General features: G+C 42.1%; 1 protein-coding gene across 1 annotated transcript in view; it reads right to left on the bottom strand.

Moving 5' to 3' along the window:
- The window catches only part of LOC108712220 (BMP-2-inducible protein kinase-like), an 80,476-nt gene extending 71,011 nt beyond the window's left edge, over nt 1–9,465 (bottom strand). The window contains 1 exon segment of the mRNA XM_018254202.2: nt 8,779–9,465. Coding sequence (XP_018109691.1) covers nt 8,779–8,944 — 166 coding nt within the window. The 5' untranslated portion in view covers nt 8,945–9,465.
- Nucleotides 9,466–24,060: the final 14,595 nt, after the last annotated feature.

Below are 24,060 nucleotides of genomic sequence, written 5' to 3'. Positions count from 1 at the left end.
TGATCACCATAAAAAACCACTATCCTCTCCCTTTAATTTCTGAACTCTTTGATCAGGTCAAAGATGCTAAAATCTTTTCCAAGCTTGATCTTAGGGGGGCTTATAACCTGATCCGTATTAGGGAGGGTGATGAGTGGAAGACTGCATTTAACACCAGGGATGGCCACTACGAGTATCTCATTATGCCTTTTGGCCTCTGTAATGCCCCCGCAGTGTTTCAGGAGTTTGTTAATGACATTTTCCGGGACCTGCTGGGGATCTTCGTTGTGGTCTACCTAGACGAAATTCTGATTTTTTCCTCTAACATGAAGGAACATCAAAATCATGTTCGTGAAGTCTTACGAAGGCTAAGGGGAAATAATCTTTATGCGAAACTAGAGAAATGTACTTTTGGGGTTTCTTCTGTTCAGTTTTTGGGGTTTAACATTTCCAGCAAGGGTCTAGAAATGGATCCAGGCAAGGTGAGAGCAGTCCTGGATTGGACCCAACCCCTTTCGTTATGTGCAACCCAAAGGTTTCTTGGTTTTGCTAATTATTACCGTCAATTTATCAAAAAATTTTCCCTCATTGTGGCCCCCATCACTAATCTGACTAAAAAGGGCGCTGACCCCAGCATGTGGCCCCCTGAGGCCGTTCAAGCGTTTGAATTCCTCAAGAAGGAATTCAGTTCTGCCCCAATCCTTCATCACCCCGACACTGCGGTTCCTTTTATTGTGGAGGTTGACGACTCTGAGGTGGGAGCTGGGGCAGTCCTTTCTCCTGACTACCAACACGTTACATCCCTGTGCTTTCTTCTCCAGGAAGTTTTCACCCGCAGAGGTGAATTATGATATAGGTAACAGGGAATTGTTGGCAGTCAAATGGGCCTTTGAGGAATGGCGGCATCTCCTGGACCAGTGGTCCCCAACCAGTAGCTCGTGAGCAACATGTTGCTCACCAACCCCTTGGATGTTGCTCCCAGTGGCCTCAAGGCAGGTGCTTATTTTTGAATTCCAGACTTGGAGTAAATTTTTGGTTGTATAAAAACCAGGTGAAATGCCAAATGGAGCCTCCTGTAGGCTGCCAGTCCACATAGGGGCCACCAAATTGCCAATCACAGCCTGTATTTGGCACCCAAGGACCATTTGCATGCTTGTGTTGCTCCCCAACTGTTTTAATTTTTGAATGTGGCTCATGGGTAAAAAAGGTTGGGGACCCCTGTCCTGGACGGTGCAAAACATCTGGTGACGGTCTATACTGACCACAAGAATCTATTATATATAGAGTCTGCTAAACGCCTTAATCCAAGGCAGGCTAGGTGGGCTCTATTTTTCACAAGGTTTAATTTTTCTTTGACTTTCAGGCCTGGGACTAAAAACACCAAGGCAGATGCACTCTCTAGGAGTTTTGAATCCATCTCTTCTGACTCTAGTGAGTGTAGTCCCATTATTCCCAGAGAAATGATCATAGCAACCCTTGAATCTGACCTTTCTTCTTTATTGCTCCCTCTTCAAACATCTGCTCCTACAGATACCCCTTCGGGGAGATGGTTTGTACCGCAGGAGTTAAGGGAGCAAGTATTGAGGGAGGTGCATGATTCTAAAATGGCAGGGCATCCAGGTGTCCCTGTTATCCCGTCATGTTTGGTGGCCATCATTCAAACAGGATGCTAAAGCCTTCGTTAATTCCTGCCCAGTCTGCCAAAGATCAAAGTCTTCTCAAAATTCTTCCCAGGGTCTGTTAATCCCCTTACCCATTCCAGTAAAACCTTGGTCCCATTTGTCAATGGACTTCATTGTTGATTTACCCCCTTCTCATGGGAAAACGGTGATCTGGGTGGTGGTGGATAGGTTTAGCAAGATGAGCCATTTTGTTCCCCTTCCACACCTCCCTTCTGCTAAGACTTTGGCTGACCTATTTGTTACCCACATTTTTAAGTTTCATGGTTTTCCTGAAAATATTGTTTCTGACAGGGGGGTTCAATTTTTTTCTAAGTTTTGGCGTGCCTTCTGTTCTTTGATTGGGATTGAGTTATCCTTTTCCTCTGCTTATCACCCCCAAACCAACGCTCAAACAGAGAGGGTAAACCAGTCCCTGTAACAGTACCTCAGGTGTTATGTGTCTGACAACCAGTCCACGTGGGCGGAACTGTTACCCTGGGCAGAATTTGCATACAATAATGCTACCCATTCTTCCGCTGGGGAGTCCCCTTTCTTTATTGTAAAATCCCAAAGCTTTTTCTTTTTCTGGGTCTGGTTCCCCTGTACCTTCTGCCAATTCTAATAATTTGAATAATTCTCTAAGGTTTGGTCTCAAGTGCATGAATCTCTGTCAACAGCTACTTCTGCTCAAAAAAAAGCTGCTGACAGATCACGTAGAGAGGCACCCCAGTATAAAGAGGGGGATCAGGTCTGGTTGTCTACCAAAAATATCAAGTTAAAGGTGCCCTCTCTCAAACTAGGACCCAGGTTTATTGGCCCATATCCCATTTTCGAAATCATTAACCCATCTTCAGTTCGCCTTCAATTACCTGTTAATTTTAATTTTAAGATTTCCAATTCATTTCATGTATCCCTCCTGAAACCTGCGTCTGATATTCGTTCTTTGTCTGTTCCTCCCCCAGTGTTGGTTGAAGGTCAGCCTGAGTTTGAGATCCAAGAGTTCCTCGATTCCCGCCTCGTACGAGGTAAGCTACAATACCTTATTAAGTCGAAGGGCTATGGCCCTGAGAAGAACTCTTGGGTCTCAGTAGAGGACATCAAGGCTGACAAACTCAGGAAGAAATTCCACCTAAAATTTCCTGGTAAACCTGGGGGTCCAGTGGCCCCCCCTGGAGAGGGGGGTAATGTAAGAAAACTACCTGTGCGGCGGGGTCGCCCACCACGCCATCGGCGGGGACGCCTGCCACATGGTACTTAGCTCTGGCGCCATGTTGGTTCTAGGACATGCGCGGCACGCCTGCACACCTCTTAAAGGTGTTTTTGCGCACGTTTTGGCGCGAATTTTGAAAGCTATTTAAGGCCCATTCAGTGTACAGCCCCTTGCCCGTGATAGAACTTGTTTCTAGTGGTTTCCTGAGCCTTGTGCATCTGATCTGTATCTTGTCTGTCTGATTACCCGTGTTTGACCCAGCCTGTTCCTGACTATTCTGCATTCTGTATCCTGGCCCTTGCCTGCCTACGACAACTCTTCCTGCTTAACCCCTTGATTGACAACCCGGTTTGACCCTTGCCTGCCTGACGATTCTTGATATCTGCCTGCCTCGACCCAGCCTGTCTGCGATTCTCTTGCCTGCTCCATTTGTACTGTGACCTTCGGCCCAAAAGACTCTGCTAACAGCCGTGCCCCTTTGCCAGCCAGAACATCTCGCTTTGCACCTCTCGTTACGTCCAGGTGGCACCCAAGTAAGCTGAGGGCTCCTCCCGAATCCCAACGGTGGTCACACTACTGGTGAAGCCGAGCCGAGACCAGGGTGCTTGGCACTTGTTCTGGTATTGGGTGCCGGTCGTTACACAAACATACCTATACAGCGCATACTAAGCACTACTATTGCGTCTCAATACAGGAATATGTTCTCTTTCATAAGGTATAGTTTGAACAACAGGCTTTCCTTGTTCTTTAATCAGCTGGCTTGCAACATTGTAATACATAGATAATGGAAATGCTTAGAATAACATTTCAATGTGCTAAAGAAGGGTAATTTAAAGCTTAAATATTGAACCTCATAATCAGACAAACTGAAGCTGCTGACTGGAAATACTTGCTACAGCCAAGTTTATTATCTACAAAAACGCCATGGTACTTTTCCATTATGGATTTGCCTAGTGCAGTCCTATTAAGGGTATAAGTGGCTTGGCATAGCTGCCCAGATTGCCAGTTTGTCAAGATGAAATCAATTGGGATGCACAGTTTTGTGTCATCTGCAAACATTGCTAAATTACTTACAATACCTTCCCCAAAGTCATTAATAAACAAGTGGGCCCAATACAGAGACCTGAGGAACCCCGCTAAGAACCTTACTCCAAGTAGAGAATGTACCAGTAACAACCACCCTCTGTACCCGATCCTGTAGCCAGTTTCATATCCATGTGCAAACAACTTCATTAAGCCCAACAGACCTTAGTTTAGAAAGCAGTCGTTTGTGGGGCACGGTATCAAACGCTTTGGCAAAATCCAAATCACATCTACTGCCCCCCCCCCCCACTGTCCAGCATCTTACTTACCTCATCATAAAAGCAATCAAATTTATCTAACGTGACCTATCCTTCATAAAGCCAGGTTGTTTGCTGCTCATAATGCCACTCACTAGGACAAAATTTTGAAAGTGTTCCCTCAGCAAGCCTTCAAATAATTTGCCCACCACAGCTGTCAAACTTACTGGCCGATTGCACCCCCTTGGGGCCTGCAGGAGCCTCGATAATAGTTATCACAGGCGGCTGGACAGGGGAAGGTTTAGCAGCGTGCATGCCAGCAGCAATTCATAGGGGGGCCCACCCTGTACCAGGGCCCGCTGGAGAGTAGTTACGCCACTGCAGAGAGGATTGGTGCAGGTGGTTTATTCAAGCTAAATGCTAATAAAGGTCATGCAAACCACAGTACATTACTGTAATAGCCTCTGTATATAAGTATGAGTTGTATGTAAGTTGGGTGTATGTAACGCGAGGACTCCCTTGTAATCCAAATTTTTAAAAATGGTTTCCTTTTTCTGTATAATAATAAAACAGTATTTTGTAATCGATCCAAACTAAGATATAATTAATCCCTATTGGAAACAAAACCAGCATATTTGGTTTATTTAATGTTTTATGATTTTAAGTACACTTAAAGGAGAACTAAAACGTTAATTATAAAAATCCCTACCCCCATACCTGCTCCCCCCCAGCTTAGCTGTTTAACTCTTTACTTAAGTCTCTTTGCAGATTCAGAGCATTGGAGCTCATGGACGCCATCTTCCAGCTCTTTGGTAATCTTGGGGTCTTCTTCCGGCACTTCGGCAATTTCCGTCAATTTCACCACATGCACAGTTGTCAAAAACCCGAAGACTGCTCCAACTGCGCATGCGCCGATAAGGCACTTACTTCCCAAAGATGACCGAAGAGAAGAAGATGGCGCCTGTGAGCTCCGCTGAATCTGCAAAAGAGAGGTAAGTAAAGAGTTAGTGCATTTACACAAGGTAACAGCTAGGCTGGGGGGGAGCAGGGAGGGGGTCTATGTAGGGTAGAGGGGTAGGGGTTTTTATAATTAAGAGTTTGGTTCTCTTTTAAGGTATCAAGATCCAAGTAACGAAAAGATCCGTTATCCATAAAACTCCTGGTCCCGAGCATTATGGATAACAGGTCCCATACCTGTACTTGCACATTCGCTATACATTCGGGTCATTACTGATCACTAGATCCAGCATAGTATTTTTCTTGTTGGCTGCTCAACAACTTGTGTCATAAAATTGTCATGCAACAAGTTTATAAACTTGTTTCCATTGACTGTCCTGGCAGTAATATTGTTCCAGTCAATATGTGGGTAATTAAAATCCTCCATTATCATTAATTTCTCCTCTTAACTTACATTAGGGCGTCTATAGCATACTCCTACAATCAATTTACTGGATTCTTTACAATCAGCAAAGAGCTCTACCCATAAGGCTTCAGCCCCATCATTTCCTAACATCACCTCCTCCTTTATATTAGTTTTTAAATCTGGCCTAACAAATAGACATACCCCTCTTCCTTTTCTATTGCCTCTGTTCCTCCGAAACAAAGTATAGCCGCTGATATTAACTGCCCAGACATGTGATTCTTTCACCCATGTTTCAGTAACACCAATCCCATACCAGTCAGACTTGAAAACATACATTTAATAATAGAACCAGGGTGAGAATTTTGTAAAATATGTGGTCCTCCCAGTCCTTAACAGCACCCCCAACCAAATCTCCCCCATTTTCCCTTCTTATGCCAACTACCTCATCTAACCAAAAGTTAGGAAAAGTAAAGAAAAAACAAAAACAAAGTATAAAGAAGTAAAGAAAAACAATAACAACTCTAAGCAAAACTGCCTGTGATGGCAGATTGTCTGCATTCTGCCAATTGTAACAATTACTAGTATTGCTCTGGATCCTTGGATTAAGTCCATAGCCACTCATACAGTATCATAACAATAGTCTCAAGGTTCAACAATAACATGCAAGCGCAGCACAGATTACATAAGCAAGTGACAATTTTCTCTGCATACGCACTGCACCTTGACACTGTTGCCATAATATTTTACATGTGAATAAGGAACTTAATCCTGGATCCAGGGCTCGCTCCAGACCTATATTATAAATATCTATAGCAGAGAGTTTTACACTGATTAGTGTTTGCGCCTTACTTTTAGTGATGGTTCCCTGGATCCCCCGTCTCTGGCACCCTGTAGATATCCAATGTATTGTGAAATATGGGAATCACTCACGACAGCAGATTAACTGCAAATATGCTGTTTATTGTGTCACCACACGACATGTTTCGGACCTATTGGCCCTTTTTCACACTTGAAAAAGGGCCAATAGGTCCGAAACATGTCGTGTGGTGACACAATAAACAGCATATTTGCAGTTAATCTGCTGTCGTGAGTGATTCCCATATTTCACAATACATTGTATATTATAAATATAACATTTTTTGATTTTGATTTTTGATACTGTTATTTGTTTTTTAAATATGTAAACTGCAAATAAGAGTTCACCCTGACGTTTTTGAAGTATCTACCCAAATCTGAACCTGACATAGCCAGGCAAAGCCCACCCAGTACCCACAAAGAGCTGCCCAGGCCACAGTCTGGGGACCACTGGCATACATGAACAAATCAAACTTTGACTTTCATGCTTCCTTACAGCCTTCAGGCCTTTCACTTTCCATTTTAATTGCACAAACATAGTAGCAATAACATTATAACATATTAAATAACTCGCTTTGCTTTTTTAATTACAATTATTTATAATATGCAAAGAGCAGAATTACCCCCTCCAATTGCACAAAGACCAGTGTACACCTTACAGCACTGCCCTCTTGATCTGGAGGGTGAACAACCCCTTTAAGAAGTGGTGGGTTGCTCCAGGGCTGCCTGGTGTTCAAAAAGAAAATGGCATTTACATATTCTATAAACAGTTGATATTCTCGCACTTGATACTGCTGAGGAGTTTTCACTGTAAACATTTACTCACATGGTTTACATATTTACACAATGACTTCATTATAAGACACAAGCACAATGCACAGTGATACAGTAAAGCTGGCCATAGACGCAAAGATCCGATCGTACGAATCAACGTACGATCGGACTTTCCCATCTCCCGACCCTCCACTAACCATTCAGATCAAAGTCTTTACCATTCCGATCAAATAAGAACAGATCACCCAATGTTCTGCCCCTGACAGCAATCGTACGATACTTATGTCTGACAACACTAGTGACAGTCTCCCTCTGAAAATCGTACGATCGGCAATACACGCAGAGATATTATCGGGAGGCGACAGAAATTTTCTAACCTGTCCAATCGACCAAACGACCGATCTCCGACGGACGAAAAATGTCGGGACTCTCCACACATGGTCCGAAAATCGTACGAATCCACGATTCGTACGATCGGATCTTTGCGTCTATGGCCAGCTTAACGCTCTGAGTTCCACAGATCATTTCTAAAATGTTTCAACTATACATTAGAAGCAAAGTAGGTATATCAGCAGACAGTTGCAAAGCAGCGTGTGACAATTTGAAATAATATGTGTGTGTTTCCTTCACATGCAGTATTCACAGTTAATTTGCTAACAATTGTTGCCCTGAGTTGTTTGTGCTTACATAGCCAAGTGAAAGGTGCTGAATTGCTTGTTTTATCTCAGTTTAAGGAAGTCACGTGACCATTCTACAATCAGTTTGTTATCATCTACTCTACTTCCCATTTCTCAGTTGCTTCTACCCCACTAAAGTAAATGTTTAAATGACTCATTCCAGACCAGTGTGGGTATTTATCTAGTTTGATAAACCCCAAAATGTAGGTTAAAGTATTAAGCCTATAGAAAATCTTCAATGCACTTGAGCAGCAGACTGTGATTTTTCATATTGATCTTATCTTTGCCATGAATTGGGTTGATTTGTCAGCATACCCCATATTTGTAGGCCAAAATATATATAAAAAAAATTTTGTCATGCAAAGTTCTGTAGAGCCTTAGAACAATTTGGGGTCCATAAAAATCTCTAAAAGGGCCACACCTTTTTTAAAGACCACCAGTTAGTCACTTCCCTCTCTTCCTTGAAGGCATGGCTGTCTATTTTACACCAATATTACAATAGGCATTGTATGTAGGAATCGGCGAATTTTTTCGCCTTGTTTCATCGAAAAAATTACTTTAATGGGCATCGGCGACATTTCGCCTGCGGCAAATTTTTGGCGAAACTAACGGGTCAAATTCTACCATCCCTAATTGTATGATCTAAAAATGATTTTTGCAATGGCAATATCATAGGTAATATCATAGGTACAATTTTTTAACAAATTATTTGACCTGTAGCAATGCCTATCTGCATTGTGACACAACACAAATCATAAGATTTCTATGTATCGAAAAAAAAAACCAGTTGACTGTACTGCTTCGTGTCTAGCTAAATACAGGGCCTATGTACCGAGCAGCATTGGCTATGTGAAGTTTTATAGACACATTCATATTAGTCATTAGTTAACACATTATTACCATATGCCTTTTTGTCACAATACAACTCAGGCCAAATAGCTTGCAATTAAAGTCATTGTTAGCTTTACTGCTATATTACCTTCAGCCAAAAGCTCTTCTACAGTGACCTGGTAGCGCCCAATACAAAAGCATCTTCCAACATTCACACCTCCAATGCTTGAGGTGCCCGAGGAGCCCGCACCTAGGCTGGACCCACTGCCCCCGCTACCACCCTCCGACTTCGGCATCCGAGAAAACTTTTTCATGATGTTGTCACCTACTCAACATCCACAGAAAAAAGCGAGACCTTAGTCATAGCGCCCAACAACCCCGCTTCCCGCGGGACAGTTCCGATTTTCTTAATAACACCCGTAGTCCTGGATCGCTGCTCAAACGTCCCGCAACAAACATCCAGCTCCCTGGCTCCTGACTGACAGCTAATGCCAAAGTCACAAGCCTCATCTCGCGATGACGGTGGCTTCACGACTAAGCGTATATAAGCGCCACCTTAGGGTAGTGAAGAGAACAACTTTATTGTAGTGCGGTATAGTGTTCCAGTAGGGAGCAGGGAGTTAATACCCCCTGCGATCCCATGGAGTTGGTGTGAGCTGGTCGGGTCCGGTGCAACCCCCCCTCCAATGGGCTGGCTGCCTGCGTCGCCACTTAAGGAAGATTATCATTGGTGGTTCAGTGGTGGCGCACTGAGGGGTTAAAAGCAGGAGCGGGCTTACCCCCCTTCCTTTTCCAGCGACTAGCCAAGCAGGCAGGGCAGGCTGTGCTTGCTGGAGTATAGGAGCTGCGTCACAAGATGGCAGGGAGGAGACTTTCCATTAGTGAAGTGAGAGACTGGCTGCAGCAGGAGGCGTGTCAGGACGAGCTAAGAGAGCTATCCTCACTGATCCGGTTTCAAACACGCCTTCAGAGGAGGCAGCAGTTCCAGCAGCTACCAAGGGAAAGGGAAAAAAGAAAGTAACTGTTGCTAGACGTTCAGCACTTAAAGTGACAGAAGCAATTAAAAAAGCATAGAAAAGGAAAATATCCTCAGAAAGTGCCACACAGTAATTCTTTAGCAGGCTACTCAATTCCTAACACTTTTGGGCCAGTACACCTGACCAAATTGATTTAGGAAGCTGTATTCAAAATGTGGTAAAGGCTATGCTAGACACAACACAGGTGTGCCAGAAGCGTGCCATAGGGATATAATTACATGTAAGGGCACAACCTTAGGCCTTCATTTACCAACTTCTGTTAAGGAAAAAATATACAGAGGTGAATATGTAGATATACTATCTCTTTTACCTTCCGCAAAAGAGTTTGTTAGGCATAAGGGTGATCCTGAAGAGGACAGAAGAAGACCAGTGGCCAGAACCTTTTCAAACTGGCTGCAGGCCTTCTGCATTTTCTCCAATTTGTTATCTTACAATAATCCACAAATAGCCCCACAATTGTTTAAGCACATTGACATAGTGCTAGAAGCTTATAAAAGCTTTGGTGGCCTGGGTTGGTTCATTTATGGGGAGAAGTTCAGACAAAAAATGGCAGTACATAAAGACTTAGAATGGGGTACAAAAGACATTGATTTATGGCTAGGAATGATGTCTTACAGAGTCCAGAACCCCAACCCGGTCACTGTCCAGAAGCAAGCAGGCACTAAGCCTAATACGTGCTGGGCATTTAACGAATCGCTCTGTAAGTGGTAGGGAAATTGCAGGTACAAGCATGAATGCTCTGGTTGCGGTGGCAATCACCCGGCCTTTCGGTGCCTTAAAAAATTCATGTCTAACTCCCACACTAAAGGTGCAGAAAAGGAGCAATTTCCAAAAAGCGATCATTCCAGTGAAGCTAACAAACATGGAGCCTTACTTAAAACTGTACCCAAGCCAGGAGAAGGCAGCATTAGTTAGATTTGGTTTTGGTCAAGGTTTTTGGATTCCCCATTCTGAAGATTCAGGCCCCCATCCAATTTTTGATAATCTAAAATCCGTTAACTCTGATCTAGATATAGTGAGAGCTAAAATTTACAAAGAGCTTCATTTAGGGAGAGTGGAAGGCCCTTTTAAAAAAGTACCATTGGAAGGTTTTAGGGTATCACCATTAGGATTAATCCCTAAAAAGGAAAAAGGATAAATTTAGACATATTTATCACCTTTCTTATCCAAAAGTTGAATCTATAAATGATGGTATTGACCCAATATTATGTTCAGTTAAATACGCATCTTTTTACAAAGCACTGGCATTTCTAAACCAGTGTGGTAAAGGGGCTATGCTAGCCAAAAGTGACATCCAATCAGCTTTCAGACTATTACCCATCCATCCTAATTGCTTCAAATTATTAGGTTTTCATTTTGAGGGTCAATATTACTTTGATAAATGCCTTCCTATGGGTTGCTCCCTATCTTGTTTTTATTTTGAACTTTTTGCATCATTTTTGGAATGGACGGTTACTGTGGAAGCAGGTTCTAAGCTGTTACTTCACAAAATCTAGATGATTTTCTTTTTGTAGGTCCAGCTAACTCTTAAGTATGTGCTTCTAACCTGGAACATTTTACTTGGTTATGTAACAAATTTGGTATCCCCTTGGCAGAGGAAAAAACTGTCTCCCCATGCAATGTGATTCAATTTCTAGGCATAGAAATTGATTCTCAAAAAATGGAATTTAGATTACCAGAAGAAAAAGTCAAAAAGCTGAGGGAGTTGGTTCTGTTTGGGTTGCAATGTAAGAAAATCAAACTGAGGCAATTTCAATCCCTCATTGGCCACCTAAATTTTGCACCAAGGTAATCCCAGTAGGAAGAGTCTTTAATAGGAAGCTGTCGGCTTTAACTGCAGGGGTTGATAACCCCGAATGGCATTTAAGAATCCCAAAGTCCATAAAAGAGGATTTGGCCATATGGAATGACTTTCTCTCTACTTACAATGGAAAGTCAGTTTGGCAATCAGATTTCAAGGACAATGAAACTATTAATTTATTTACTGATGCTGCAGCTTCTTGTGGTTATGGAGCATTCCTCCAGGGTCAGTGGAGCGAACAGAGATGGCCTGAACAATGGCAGGGTACAGAGTTGCTCAAGAACTTAGTATTTCTAGAGTTTTTCCCTATTGTAGTAGCAATTGAATTATGGGGTGAACAGCTAGCAAATAAAAGAATCATCCTCAACTGCGATAACCAGGGAGTAGTACACGTGATTAATAATTTAAGTACTAGTTCCCCGCCAGTCTGGAAACTGTTACGATATTTTGTATTGAGAACCCTTAAATTGAACATTTGGTTCAAGGCAAAACATTTACCAGGTTATACTAACAAAACTGTGGATGCTCTCTCCCGATTGCAGATAGAGGTTTTTCGGCGTTTACAAGAGCGAGCAGATCCCCTGAATACTCCTTGCCCTCAGCACATCTGGAACATCGTTTGGATGATGTAATGGAATTGGTTTGTGCCTCATTAGCTAAAAAAAACATGGGCATCTTATTGCGGCGCATGGAGAGAATGGGAACAATTTCAGACCAATCACCCCATTGATGTGGTAGCAGTTGAATTACTAGCTGAATTTGTTTTAAACTTATACAGAGCAGAGCAAACTGTGGCTAGTATTAGGAGAACGCTTATGGGTATTGCATTTTTTCTTAAATTGAAGGGACAAGAGGACTTCACAAAAGCACACCTTATCAGGCAAATGATAAAAGTATGGGCAGAAAGAAACAAACAGACCAAAGAAATCCCATAACGTTAGATCTCCTTGAAAAATTATTACACTCTTTACAAGTTGTATGTTTTAATGATTATGAAGTTAAGCTGTTTCAGTGCCTATTTTCAATTACATACTTTGGAGCGTTCAGGATCAGTGAGATTGTTGCATCCAGCAAGACGGCAGTCAATGGGCTACACACAAATGAAATTTCCCTGTTCAAGCATAGGCTTAAAATAATTCTCAGAAGTCTAAAACTGACCAATTGGGTAAGAGAAATATTATTTGGCTGGGTCCCATTCAGAACATTTTCCGAGGGGTTAAAAGCAGGAGTGGGCTTAACCCCCTTCCTTTTCCAGCAACGAGCCGAGCAGGCATGGCGGGCTGTGCTTGTAAATTTAATATTTACATAAAAAAAAAATAATAAAATTTTTTTTTTAAAAAAACCCTGTGGTTGTCGCAGCTTGCATGGAGGAGAAATTATATTTACAAGTTACAATTTAAATTCTGGCCTGGTAATGGCAATTCTTATGTTAATACATTTGGTAAGGCAGTCTGCTGAGGCAAGCATAGGCTGGCCAGTCTGATTGAAATAATTCAAAGCTATCAAATGCTTATGTATATAGAAAGTGGAAGTGTTATAATATGTGTTGGAATAAAATAAGCTGCAGCCTTTCACCACCTCACCTCGTGTCCAGAGTCTTTATATATTACTGGGGTCAACATGTGCATTGTGAGTTACCAACCCCATGGCATAGTGGTTCTTTGGCTGGCAGGGCTGTGAGTGTCCCTTAAAAATTCTTCCCCTCTGCTCGCAGCTTCTACTTATGTTATGGAAAGAATATATTTTTGTTCTGGCTTGTCAGTCGTACTTGTTGCAACAAGAGCCTTATCTCTCCATATTGGTCACAATTTATTATTATTTTATTATTAACATGTATTTATATAGCGCCAACATATTGAGTAGCAATTTAGCAATCAATCGATTACTCTACGTGCTAGATTTAAAAGGGTGGTGCACCTTTCAGTAAACTTTTTGTACGTTACAGAATGGCCAATTCTAAGCAACTTTGAATTGGTCTTCGATATTTATTTTTATAGTTTAAAGGAAAAGACAACCCTTTAAGAAAAAAGCCATACCCCCGCCCCACGGAGACCCCCCCTGTCTCCTCCACCCAGCCTAACTGCCCACCCTGGGGAAATGCCCCATACTTTATACTTACCCCTCTGCGAACATTCTGGCATCTGAGTTCCATGCAGCCATCTTCCGGGTCTTCGGCAAGCTGAGTGGGAGATCGGCATGTTGGTGCATGCGCAGTTGGAGAAATTTGCCGGTTTACGACAACTGGGCATGCGCTGAAACTCACGAAAATTGCCAAATCGCTCTAAGAAGACACATAAGATGGATGCGTGGAACTCCAATGCCAGACTGAATTAGAATTTAGAATCTATCAGAATTATAGATAAAATGCAAAGAAAAGGTTATGATGGATAGAGATGTCGCGAACTGTTCGCCGGCGAACTTGTTCGCGCGAACATCGGGTGTTCGCGCTCGCCGGAAGTTCGCGAACGTCGCGCGACGTTCGCCATTTTGGGTTCGCCATTGTTGGCGCTTTTTTTTGCCCTCTCACCCCAGACCAGCAGGTACATGGCAGCCAATCAGGAAGCTCTCCCCTGGACCACTCCCCTTCCCTATAAAAACCGAAGCCCTGCAGCGTTTTTTCACTCTGCCTGTGTGTGCTGAAGAGATAGTGTAGGGAGAGAGCTGCTGCCTGTTAGTGATTTCAGGGACAGTTGAAAGTTTGCTGGCTAGTAATCGTTTTGATACTGCTCTGTTATTGGAGGGACAGAAGTCTGCAGGGGTTTGAGGGACATTTAAGCTTAGGTAGCTTTGCTGGCTAGTAATCTACCTTCTACTGCAGTGCTCTGTATGTAGCTGCAGTGGGCAGCTGTCCTGCTTCTGATCTCATCTGCTGACTGCTGCAATAACAGTAGTCCTTGTAAGGACTGCTTTTATTTATTTTTTTGTTGTTTTACTACTACTACTACTACTACTATAAGAGCCCAGTGCTATTAGTCTAGCAGTGTTGGGGAGTGGGACTGGTGTGCTAATCTGCTGCTCCTAGTAGTTCAGCAGCACCAACTTTAATTTTTTTTTTTTAATATTCATTTTTTTTTATTTTACTTTTTTTTATTTTACTACCGCTGTAGTAGTGTATAAGTTGACCTTTTAGGCATTATTTGCCCTGTAGGCATTATTTGCACACTGTTTTCTTCAACCCGCCATCTAGCTGTGTGACCTTGTTCACATTCTGTCTAAATATCCATAATATTACCGTCTCCAGAAAAAACACCGGAGTGACTTTTTTCAAGCAGCCATAATATATTTTACGTAATCCGTATCCACCGCTGTAGTAGTGTATACGTTGACCTTGTAGGCATTATTTGCACACTGTTTTCTTCAACCCGCCATCTAGCTGTGTGACCTTGTTCACATTCTGTCTAAATATCCATAATATTACCGTCTCCAGAAAAAACACCGGAGTGACTTTTTTCAAGCAGCCATAATATATTTTACGTAATCCGTATCCACCGCTGTAGTAGTGTATACGTTGACCTTGTAGGCATTATTTGCACACTGTTTTCTTCAACCCGCCATCTAGCTGTGTGACCTTGTTCACATTCTGTCTAAATATCCATAATATTATCGTCTCTAGAAAAACCACTTGAGTTACTTTTTTTCAAGCAGCATTCATATATTTTACGTAATCCGTATCCACCGCTGTAGTAGTGTATACGTTGACCTTGTAGGCATTATTTGCACACTGTTTTCTTCAACCCGCCATCTAGCTGTGTGACATTGTTCACATTCTGTCTAAATATCCATAATATTACCGTCTCTAGAAAAACCACTTGAGTTACTTTTTTCAAGCAGCATTCATATATTTTACGTAATCCGTATCCACCGCTGTAGTAGTGTATACGTTGACCTTGTAGGCATTATTTGCACACTGTTTTCTTCAACCCGCCATCTAGCTGTGTGACCTTGTTCACATTCTGTCTAAATGTCCATAATATTATCGTCTCTAGAAAAACCACTTGAGTTACTTTTTTTCAAGCAGCATTCATATATTTTACGTAATCCGTATCCACCGCTGTAGTAGTGTATACGTTGACCTTGTAGGCATTGTTTGCCCAGTTTTTTTGGCCGCAGCCACTGAAGCACAGAGGCCAGAAAAAATATGCCATATAAATGCTGAAAATAGTAATTTTTTGCCATACGTTGACTCAACGTATATGGCAAAAAATGACTATTTTCAGCATTTATATGGCATATTTTTTCTGGCAACTGTGCTTCAGTGGCTGCGACCAAAAAATGCATATTTTCTGCATTTATATGGCATAATTTTTCTGGCCTCTGTGCTTCAGTGGCTGCAACCAAAAAAATTTATATTTTCAGCATTTATATGGCATAATTTTTCTGGCAACTGTGCTTCAGTGGCTGCGACCAAAAAAATGCATATTTTCTGCATTTATATGGCATAATTTTTCTGGCCTCTGTGCTTCAGTGGCTGCAACCAAAAAAATTTATATTTTCAGCATTTATATGGCATAATTTTTCTGGCAACTGTGCTTCAGTGGCTGCGTCCAAAAAAACTGGGCAAACAATGTCTACAAGGTCAACGTATGGCGAAAAATTACTATTTTCAGCATTTATATGGCATATTTTTTCTGGCAACTGTGCTTCAGTGGCTGCGTCCAAAAAAACTGGGCAAACAATGCCTACAAGGTCAACGTATGGCAGTTGTTTAAAGAGAACAGTAGATTACTAGCCAGCAAAGCTACCTAAGCTAAAATGTCCCTCAAATCCCTGCAGACTTCTGTCCCTCCAATACAGAGCAGTATCAAGCAGATTACTAGCCAGCAAGCTTACTATCATCTGTCCCTGAAATCACTAACAGCTCTCCCCCTACACTATCTCTTCCAAGCACACACAGGCAGATTTTTCAGATACATTTTTGCCCTTGATCCCCCTCTGGCATGCCACTGTCCAGGTCGTTGCACCCTTTAAACAACTTTAAAATCATTTTTCTGGCCAGAAATGTCTTTTCTAGATGTTAAAGTTCGCCTTCCCATTGAAGTCTATGGGGTTCGCGAACCGTTCGCGAACCGCTCGCATTTTTGCGCAAGTTCGCGAATATGTTCGCAAACTTTTTTTCCGACGTTCGCTACATCCCTAATGATGGATGTAAAAAAGGTTTAATTTCTGGTGTCTGGTGCTCAGCAAGTGTTATGCTCCCTTTTCCACCAGCAGGTAACAAGATATCACTTTCCTAACACCTCTGCTAAATGATTCAGCTGCCTGAACTATAAGGAACTCTATCTTTCTATGTTGCTGCTAGCACGTACTGTCAGGGCCCAGTGCAAGTTATTTATATGGGGCCCACATTAACACAAGCACTCAGTACCAAATTTTTGGCCACCCCCCTTGTGCGTCAAATAGCAGTTAGGTAGGTTTTGCTAAAACAAAAGCTTGAACTTGTTAAATGATTTTGTTTTCAATTACTATGATACAAACCAACCTATCATTATACTGAAAAGTAGGGGTGTAACTATAGAGAAAACAGACCCTGCTGGGTGGGGGAGGAGCTATAGGGGGTCCAGTGGGACTGAAAAGTAGCTGTAATATATGTTCACAAAGTTTAGGGGGCCAATGACCTCACTGTGGGGTCCAATAATAGTCTGTAATAGTTCATATAAGTAGTACAAATAATTTATGTGCTAATAAGTCAGTTTAGCGGGGGAGTGGAATTTATTTTAAAGGAGAACTAAACCCCCTTGCTAATAAAAACCCCTACCCTCCATAGTCCCCCCTCCCTGCTCTCCCCCCACACAGGTGTTTACACAAGTAAATACCCCTAAGATGGAAATTACCCCTCATTTTGGAGTCAGCAGACCTCATGGGGGCAATCTTCAGCGCTTTGGGAATCCTCAGTAAGTAAATACCATATCGGTGCATGCCCAGTTGTAGCAATATTCTGGTCCCGAACAACTGCGCATGCACGAAAAGCCACGGAAATTGCTGAAGGGACCCGAAGATTACCGAAGCGCTGCACGATGGCGCCCATGTGCTCCACTGCGCTGACTCTGCAACGAGGGGTAATTACCAACTTAGGGGCATTTACTTGTGTGAATACATGTGCGGGGGGAGCAGGGAGTGGGTAGTATGGGGGGTAGGGGTTTTTATTAGCAAGGGGGATTTATTTTCTCTTTTTTAATTTATTGGGGGTCAGTGGAGTGTCCTAAATTAAACCCTCCCCACCTATCTGTTGCCCCTGTCCAGCAGCTCTGTGCTCTCATTGCTGAATACATAAGTTACATAGGTTTCTTACATGAAGTACATTTTTGCATATGTTAAGTAAATTGTGTAAGTCTTGAGGGTCCAATGATCTCACTGTGGAGTCTAATAACTAATCATTCTACTGATGAAAAGTTCATGTAGGAGATAATTATATAATTGAGTAAATAGTTTTTTTTGTTTTATTGGGGGGCCCTGACCACCAAAGTTTTTTTAACTTGTAGAGGGGGGGCTGGCTTCCAATGTAGCACATTTATATGCGATCTGCTTTGATTTTTTTGCCAGGGCCGCTTTTTACTCCCATTACGGCCCTGCCCCAGACCCACTTGACCCTCTTAAGCTGGCCATAGATGTAAAGATTTTTAAAAGATCTGATCCTCATCGTGAGACCACCATTATCTTGAAACGATCGTACGATCGTACAAATTGTCCATCAACTAAAAAGACCATTTCAGGTCCATTGCCAGGAAAACAAAGGGTAGCTGCCTGCTTGTCCTAGCAAACATAGATAGATTGCACTGGGACATATGTCGGCTGAAAAATAGTAAGATGTATGATTGTTTGAATCCCACTAACCGCACAATAATTTCAAAGGATTGGTCGGACTTCGCTAAAATCGGTCGTTCGGCAAGAGAAATCTTTGCATCTATGGGGACCTTTACTCTTCTTAAAAAGCAGGTTACCTGAAGGATGGAGAATATTTTAGCACTGCATAGATCAAAATGTATTCAGAAATCACCTCAATCTATCCATCTAATGGTGGATGTGAGAATAACACACAAGCAGGAGAAACCCAAGTCAGTTTTACTGCAACTGAATAACAATAGCTTATCTGAAAGTAGTTTTATTGTGCACTGCTGGCTCCTTCTGAAAGCTCAAAACCAGACACAATGCACTAATGGCTACCTACACCCCGATATTACAGCTAAAAAAAAGTTAATGGTAAAGTGAAATATTTGCAATGTAAACTCATTTTATGTTTTCCTTCATTTTACAGCCTTTGTTTTTTTGTAGTTCCACACAATTTATATTGCATTTTACAGGGTACTTTTCCTAGATTTAACACAATGGAGTTTTTTTCATCAACATTTTGTCCTCTTTTTCCTAAATATGCATGCTTGTTTTCTTTGAATGTAATTTTTAGTGAAATAAAGCTTTTTAAAATACATTAGTAACCATATGCATATAGTGAGTCTTTGTGTAAATAGCAAATACCAGTTTGGCCATCCACAGATCACTTATGGGGTTAGATTGTCAGAGTTTTCTGGAATCACACATATTAAACCCCCGCTCACCCGTAGTAGCAGATTTTAAATTTTACTAGATTTTACACTTTAGTAACACTATTCTGGGCTATCCAGAACACAAATGTTTAAAGTGTCCAGCTATTGGTATGAGCATGGGTAACACTGCGACTTACACAACAGGGTCAAGGCCTTCGCCAAGTGGAAGCTAGAGGTAGTAAAACTACACCACACAGGCTATTATATGCAAAAGACAGATAAATTGGTTCTTTGATGAAATAACAGATGGATTTATTTACAAGAGCAACAATAGTGACCACAGGTTTACTGACGTATGAGGCAATGCAGGTGTTACAAGTCACAGAGGAGGGTAGATAGTGGAGGATGATACAGCAATCACATATGTTACCCCCATAAGTCAAATAGTCAATCGTACATCAATTCCCTCAGGCAATACACCTTTAAATGGTCCGGATCCCATCCAGTGGAGTGGTTAAGGAGAAGAAGTGTAGCCTAACACCCTATCCGCTGTGGTCCCTTCACTAAAGGCATACAAGGAAGCCTTGTGGGAAGCTACTTCCACAACTGCTCTTTCTATATAATCTGTCTATCTAACTCTCCTAGAGAGTTTATTAAAAGTATAACATGTGCTTGCTAACCTCGTTCACAGGATTTCCTGGTTCCCGATTTAGTCGCTAAAGGTACAGGTCCCTTTAGGGCAGTGGCTTTACTGGGCCTTGGTGTACCCAGGTTCAATGAGCACAACCAGTTGGACACAAGCAGCCAAAGAGGAAGAGGCCACTCCTTTCAAACACTATATGGAAGTGTGGCAGGAAGTGGTCATACACCCTTTGGCCAATAACTGAAAAAAGTGAAATACTTAAACTAGATACATAGACTTTTGCCTAGTAACTAGGAAATAAGGAAGGGTAGGGATTTAAAGCTATAGGAGCATAGCAGATCCTATAGGTCCCTACACAATGTTTTCCAGTCCCCTAAAAAAATGAGTGTTCTATTCTAATGATTTAGAAGAAATAATCCTACTTGAAAAATATTACTACCACTGAAAATATGATTGCTGTCTGTCCACTGGGTAGCAAGTAGTACATTGGAAAATGTAAAAGTTTAAAAAGTAGCATGAATAAATAAAGTAGCATGCAAAAATAATATTAAGGATGGTATACAAATACAGTAGTATTGCAATGAATTGGGTGTAACTTCTGAGAGAACCTGCATGGTGAATAGGCATACTTGTGCACTATTCACCAGAGCTGCTGGGCAGGTGCAATAGCGCTCAACACAAGTACAAAGAAGGTCTGGGGTCTGCTACTTGTTGTACCTGTATTATGTATAAAGCATGGCATCCTAAAGAGGAAGGGGGCTGCAACTTGCAGAGTCTGACACTGTATCTGTCATGAAATGTTTGGGGGCCACATTATGTCTGGGGGCACAAGTATTACTTGAAATAAAAAGGCTATTTAAAGGAGAACGAAAGGATAAAACAAAATTAATCTCATTTAAAAGAAATATTTTGCAAGCACTCACAGTCCATAGTAATTCCTGTGTCTGTGCTGTCATTTGAGAGGAATGGCACTCTGAGCGGAAAGCAAGAACAGGACTCGATCAACGTCATAGAAATCTGACTGCACTTCCTGCTGGCTGCCACCGGCAGCCTTGAATCGCAATAGGAGAAATTTCTTCTCTCTGCGCATGCTTGAAATACGAACCTTTCCTCCGTGTTACTTTAGCGCTGTCCCTACTATATTTGCATGCACATAATTGTTATTGGGGCATGCGCACTATCGGACAGTGAGGGAACTGTAGCGGGCATACCATACGCAGGATGGCGGCAGCATTCTGCAAAGCAGGCTGTAAACCGGAGATATAAATAAGTACTCACATTTACAAATAGGTGAGCTAAAAATATAGCTATCAAACACTACTATAGTAGGACTATTCAGGGGTGTAGTGTGTAATATTTGCCTTTGGTTCTCCTTTAAACCCACAACAACCAATGGCATTGCTTGGAAAATGGACCAATCACTGTCAACCAATTGCAACACATTTATAAAACAATATCTGCATTTGCTATACATGGTCAATAGTGTTCTGCATAGTACAGGATGTGAAGATGAAGCAATCAATATAGTATTTGCAGCACAGTTTTTTACAGAGCATAGTGACTTTGGTCATAAATTTTTTCACAGCTAAAGTGTCTAAATAAATTGTAAATTTGGGAATGTATTATCACTATAACCAATGAAGTTCTGAAAATCATGACAAGTGTCTGACCATATAAGTAACATAATCTGTGTAGTGGGCATACTATTGTATAAAGGGTATAAATGGGTTTCTTTTATTAATTATGTACTACAACCCCCCTAACCCATATGCAAATTTGCAATGAGTAAAGTGATACAACATCAGCGGTTGTCCAACTATATTGTTCTTTCAATTCAAATGCCTCAAGAGTGCATAGGACATGTCCACTGTCTCTCAAGTAAGATGATAGTCTCAAAACTAGTGGTTTCAAAAGATGGTTCGTAACTTCAGCAGGGGTTTCCCTAAAAAGGGCAATTCCATATGCAATCTTATGTCAGTCTCTCTTTTTTATGTACCTTAGGAAGATTGGGCAAATTGGTGTACTATCTGAAAACAAATGAAATTAAAAAAAAAACTTCAGCTGCAACACCACCATGTTAAACCTTCTGTACTACTACAATGTTGCATTATTTTACAAATTGAACATAATTTGCATTATTGGCAGTATGTGTATCATGCAGAGGTGGGGCAGTATTCTTTTATATGACCTTCCATTTCATAGAATCCAAGGCAATAAGTACAAGATGTGCAGGAGTTGTGTTCAAGCCCATGGCCACAATGAACACACGCCTTCCATTGAAATGTTTAAGAACAATGCAATATAAAGCGGTATATCCACACCTATATGCACTGAGGTTAAGACATATGAGTTAATTAAGGGCATAGAGTTATAAAGTTTGAAGTTTGGGACAACAAATAAGTGGCCTGTTGACAAAGGTGAATCTCGTAAGCTATCAAAAAAAATGTATACTACAATAGACCCTGATTTATATGTGTCAGGCCCGAAGGCTCAGTTTGAAGTAACGGACCAAGGAGGAAGCTTGCAGGTTTCCAAACACAGTTCGCAGTACAAGATGGGGTGAAGAGAAAGAGTAGTCAGACGGGCAGAAGATCAGGCAGCAAGTAGTCGTAAACAGGAACAGGCAGAGGTCGATATCAAGAATCCAAAACACAATAGTAGCACCCAGGAACACAACGAAGTAGAACCTATTCACGGGCAAAGGCAGTGGGTCTCAAACGTCCTTTCAAACTGATTTTTGGCGCCAAAACGTGCGTAGTGACGTCATGCGCTGACGCTGCACGTTTTGGCGCTGTCGCAAATTCGCTGCGTCCAGACGAGGCGCCATTGCCGACTTCCCACGTGGCCTGCCCTGGGCGCCGCCATTTTGGACGGAACGCCGGCGGGAATGGATGCGCTGGACCGCGCTCCTTACAGTACCCCCTCCCCCACGGGGGGCCTCCGGACCACCAGGACTGGGTTTAAAAGGAAATTTCTTATGGAACTTTTTTAGAAGAAATGGAGCGTGGATATCAGAATGTCTGATCCAGGAGCATTCCTCAGGTCTGAAACCTCTCCAATCCACCAAATATTGAAGAGTTCCTCTGGACATGCGAGAATCTAAGATTTTCTCCACCTCGAATTCAAGATGACCTTCCACGGAAATTGGAGCAGGAAAAGACGAAGAATGGTCAATCAATGCAGGTTTAAGAAGGGACACATGGAATCCGCATCTCGGATGGAAGTTGAACACGAACCGCTACAGGATTAATAAGTTCGATTATGGGGAAAGGACCGATGAACTTGGGACCCAATTTAGCGGAAGGAATCTTGAGGTGGATGTTCTTGGTGGAAAGCCATACTTTGTCCCCAATAGCATATGGAGGGGGAGGAGTCTGCTTTTTATCTGCAAAAGTTTTTTGAGCAATAGAACTCAGATTGGTCTTAGTAGCTTGCCAAATTGCCGACATATGAGCCACTTGATCATTGGCTGCAGGTACACTGGAGAGAAGAAAGTCTTGTGGAAAAGCCAAAGGGTGCTGACCATACACAGAAAAAAAAGGAGATCTCTCGGAAGAAGCATGCAGAGAGTTATTGGGAGCAAATTCGGCCCAAGGAAGTAAGTCAGCCCAATCATCCTGACACAAAGAAATATGGTATCTTAAGAATTGTTCTAGTGCTTGATTGACACGTTCAGAGGCACCGTTAGGCTGAGGGTGATACACAGACGAAAACTGTAGAGAGATGTTGAGGGATTTGCATAAGGATCTCCAAAACTTCGAAATAAATTGTGAGCCTCTGTCAGAAATAATTTCAACGGGAAAACCATGGAGACGAAAAATATGCTGGATAAATAATTTTGAGAGTTCAATAGCAGAAGAAAATTTGTGGAGAGGAATGAAATGGGCCATTTTACTGAATCTGTCGACTACAACCCAGATGACCGTGTAACCACGGGATGGTGGAAGTTACACAATAAAATCCATGGCAAGATGTGTCCAGGGTTGAGCGGGAATAGGCAGTGGTAGTAGTAACCCCATAGGAGAAGAATGACTGGACTTCGAAGCGGCACACACAGAACAGGAAGATACAAAATCTTTGACATCTCTCCGTAGAGAAGGCCACCAAACCAGACGAGACAATAATTCAGTCATTTTCTTGATTCTGGGATGACCGGCTTGCTTAGAATTGTGTGACTGACGAAGAATAGTCTGGCGAAGATCCGGGGGTACAAAGGCCACGCCAAATGGTGTATCAGAAGGTGCAGAGGATTGTGTCGACAGGATCTGTGATGCCATGGAAGGAAATAAAGCAGCTACAATCTTTGCTGAAGGAACGATGGGATCATCGTCCTTTAGACATGAATCCACCGGGAAAAAACTTCTAGACAAGGCATCCGCTTTTTTATTCCTGGAACCGGGGTGGAAAGTGATGATAAAATTAAAGTGAGAAAAGAAAGGAGCCCATCGAGCCTGTCTGGGATTAAGACGTT

This window comes from Xenopus laevis, chromosome 1L, assembly GCF_017654675.1.
Source record: "Xenopus laevis strain J_2021 chromosome 1L, Xenopus_laevis_v10.1, whole genome shotgun sequence".
In the NCBI taxonomy this organism is placed as follows: Eukaryota; Metazoa; Chordata; class Amphibia; order Anura; family Pipidae; genus Xenopus; species Xenopus laevis.
The sequence above is the reverse complement of the archived record's forward strand: the minus strand, read 5'-3'. Positions and strand labels throughout refer to the sequence as shown.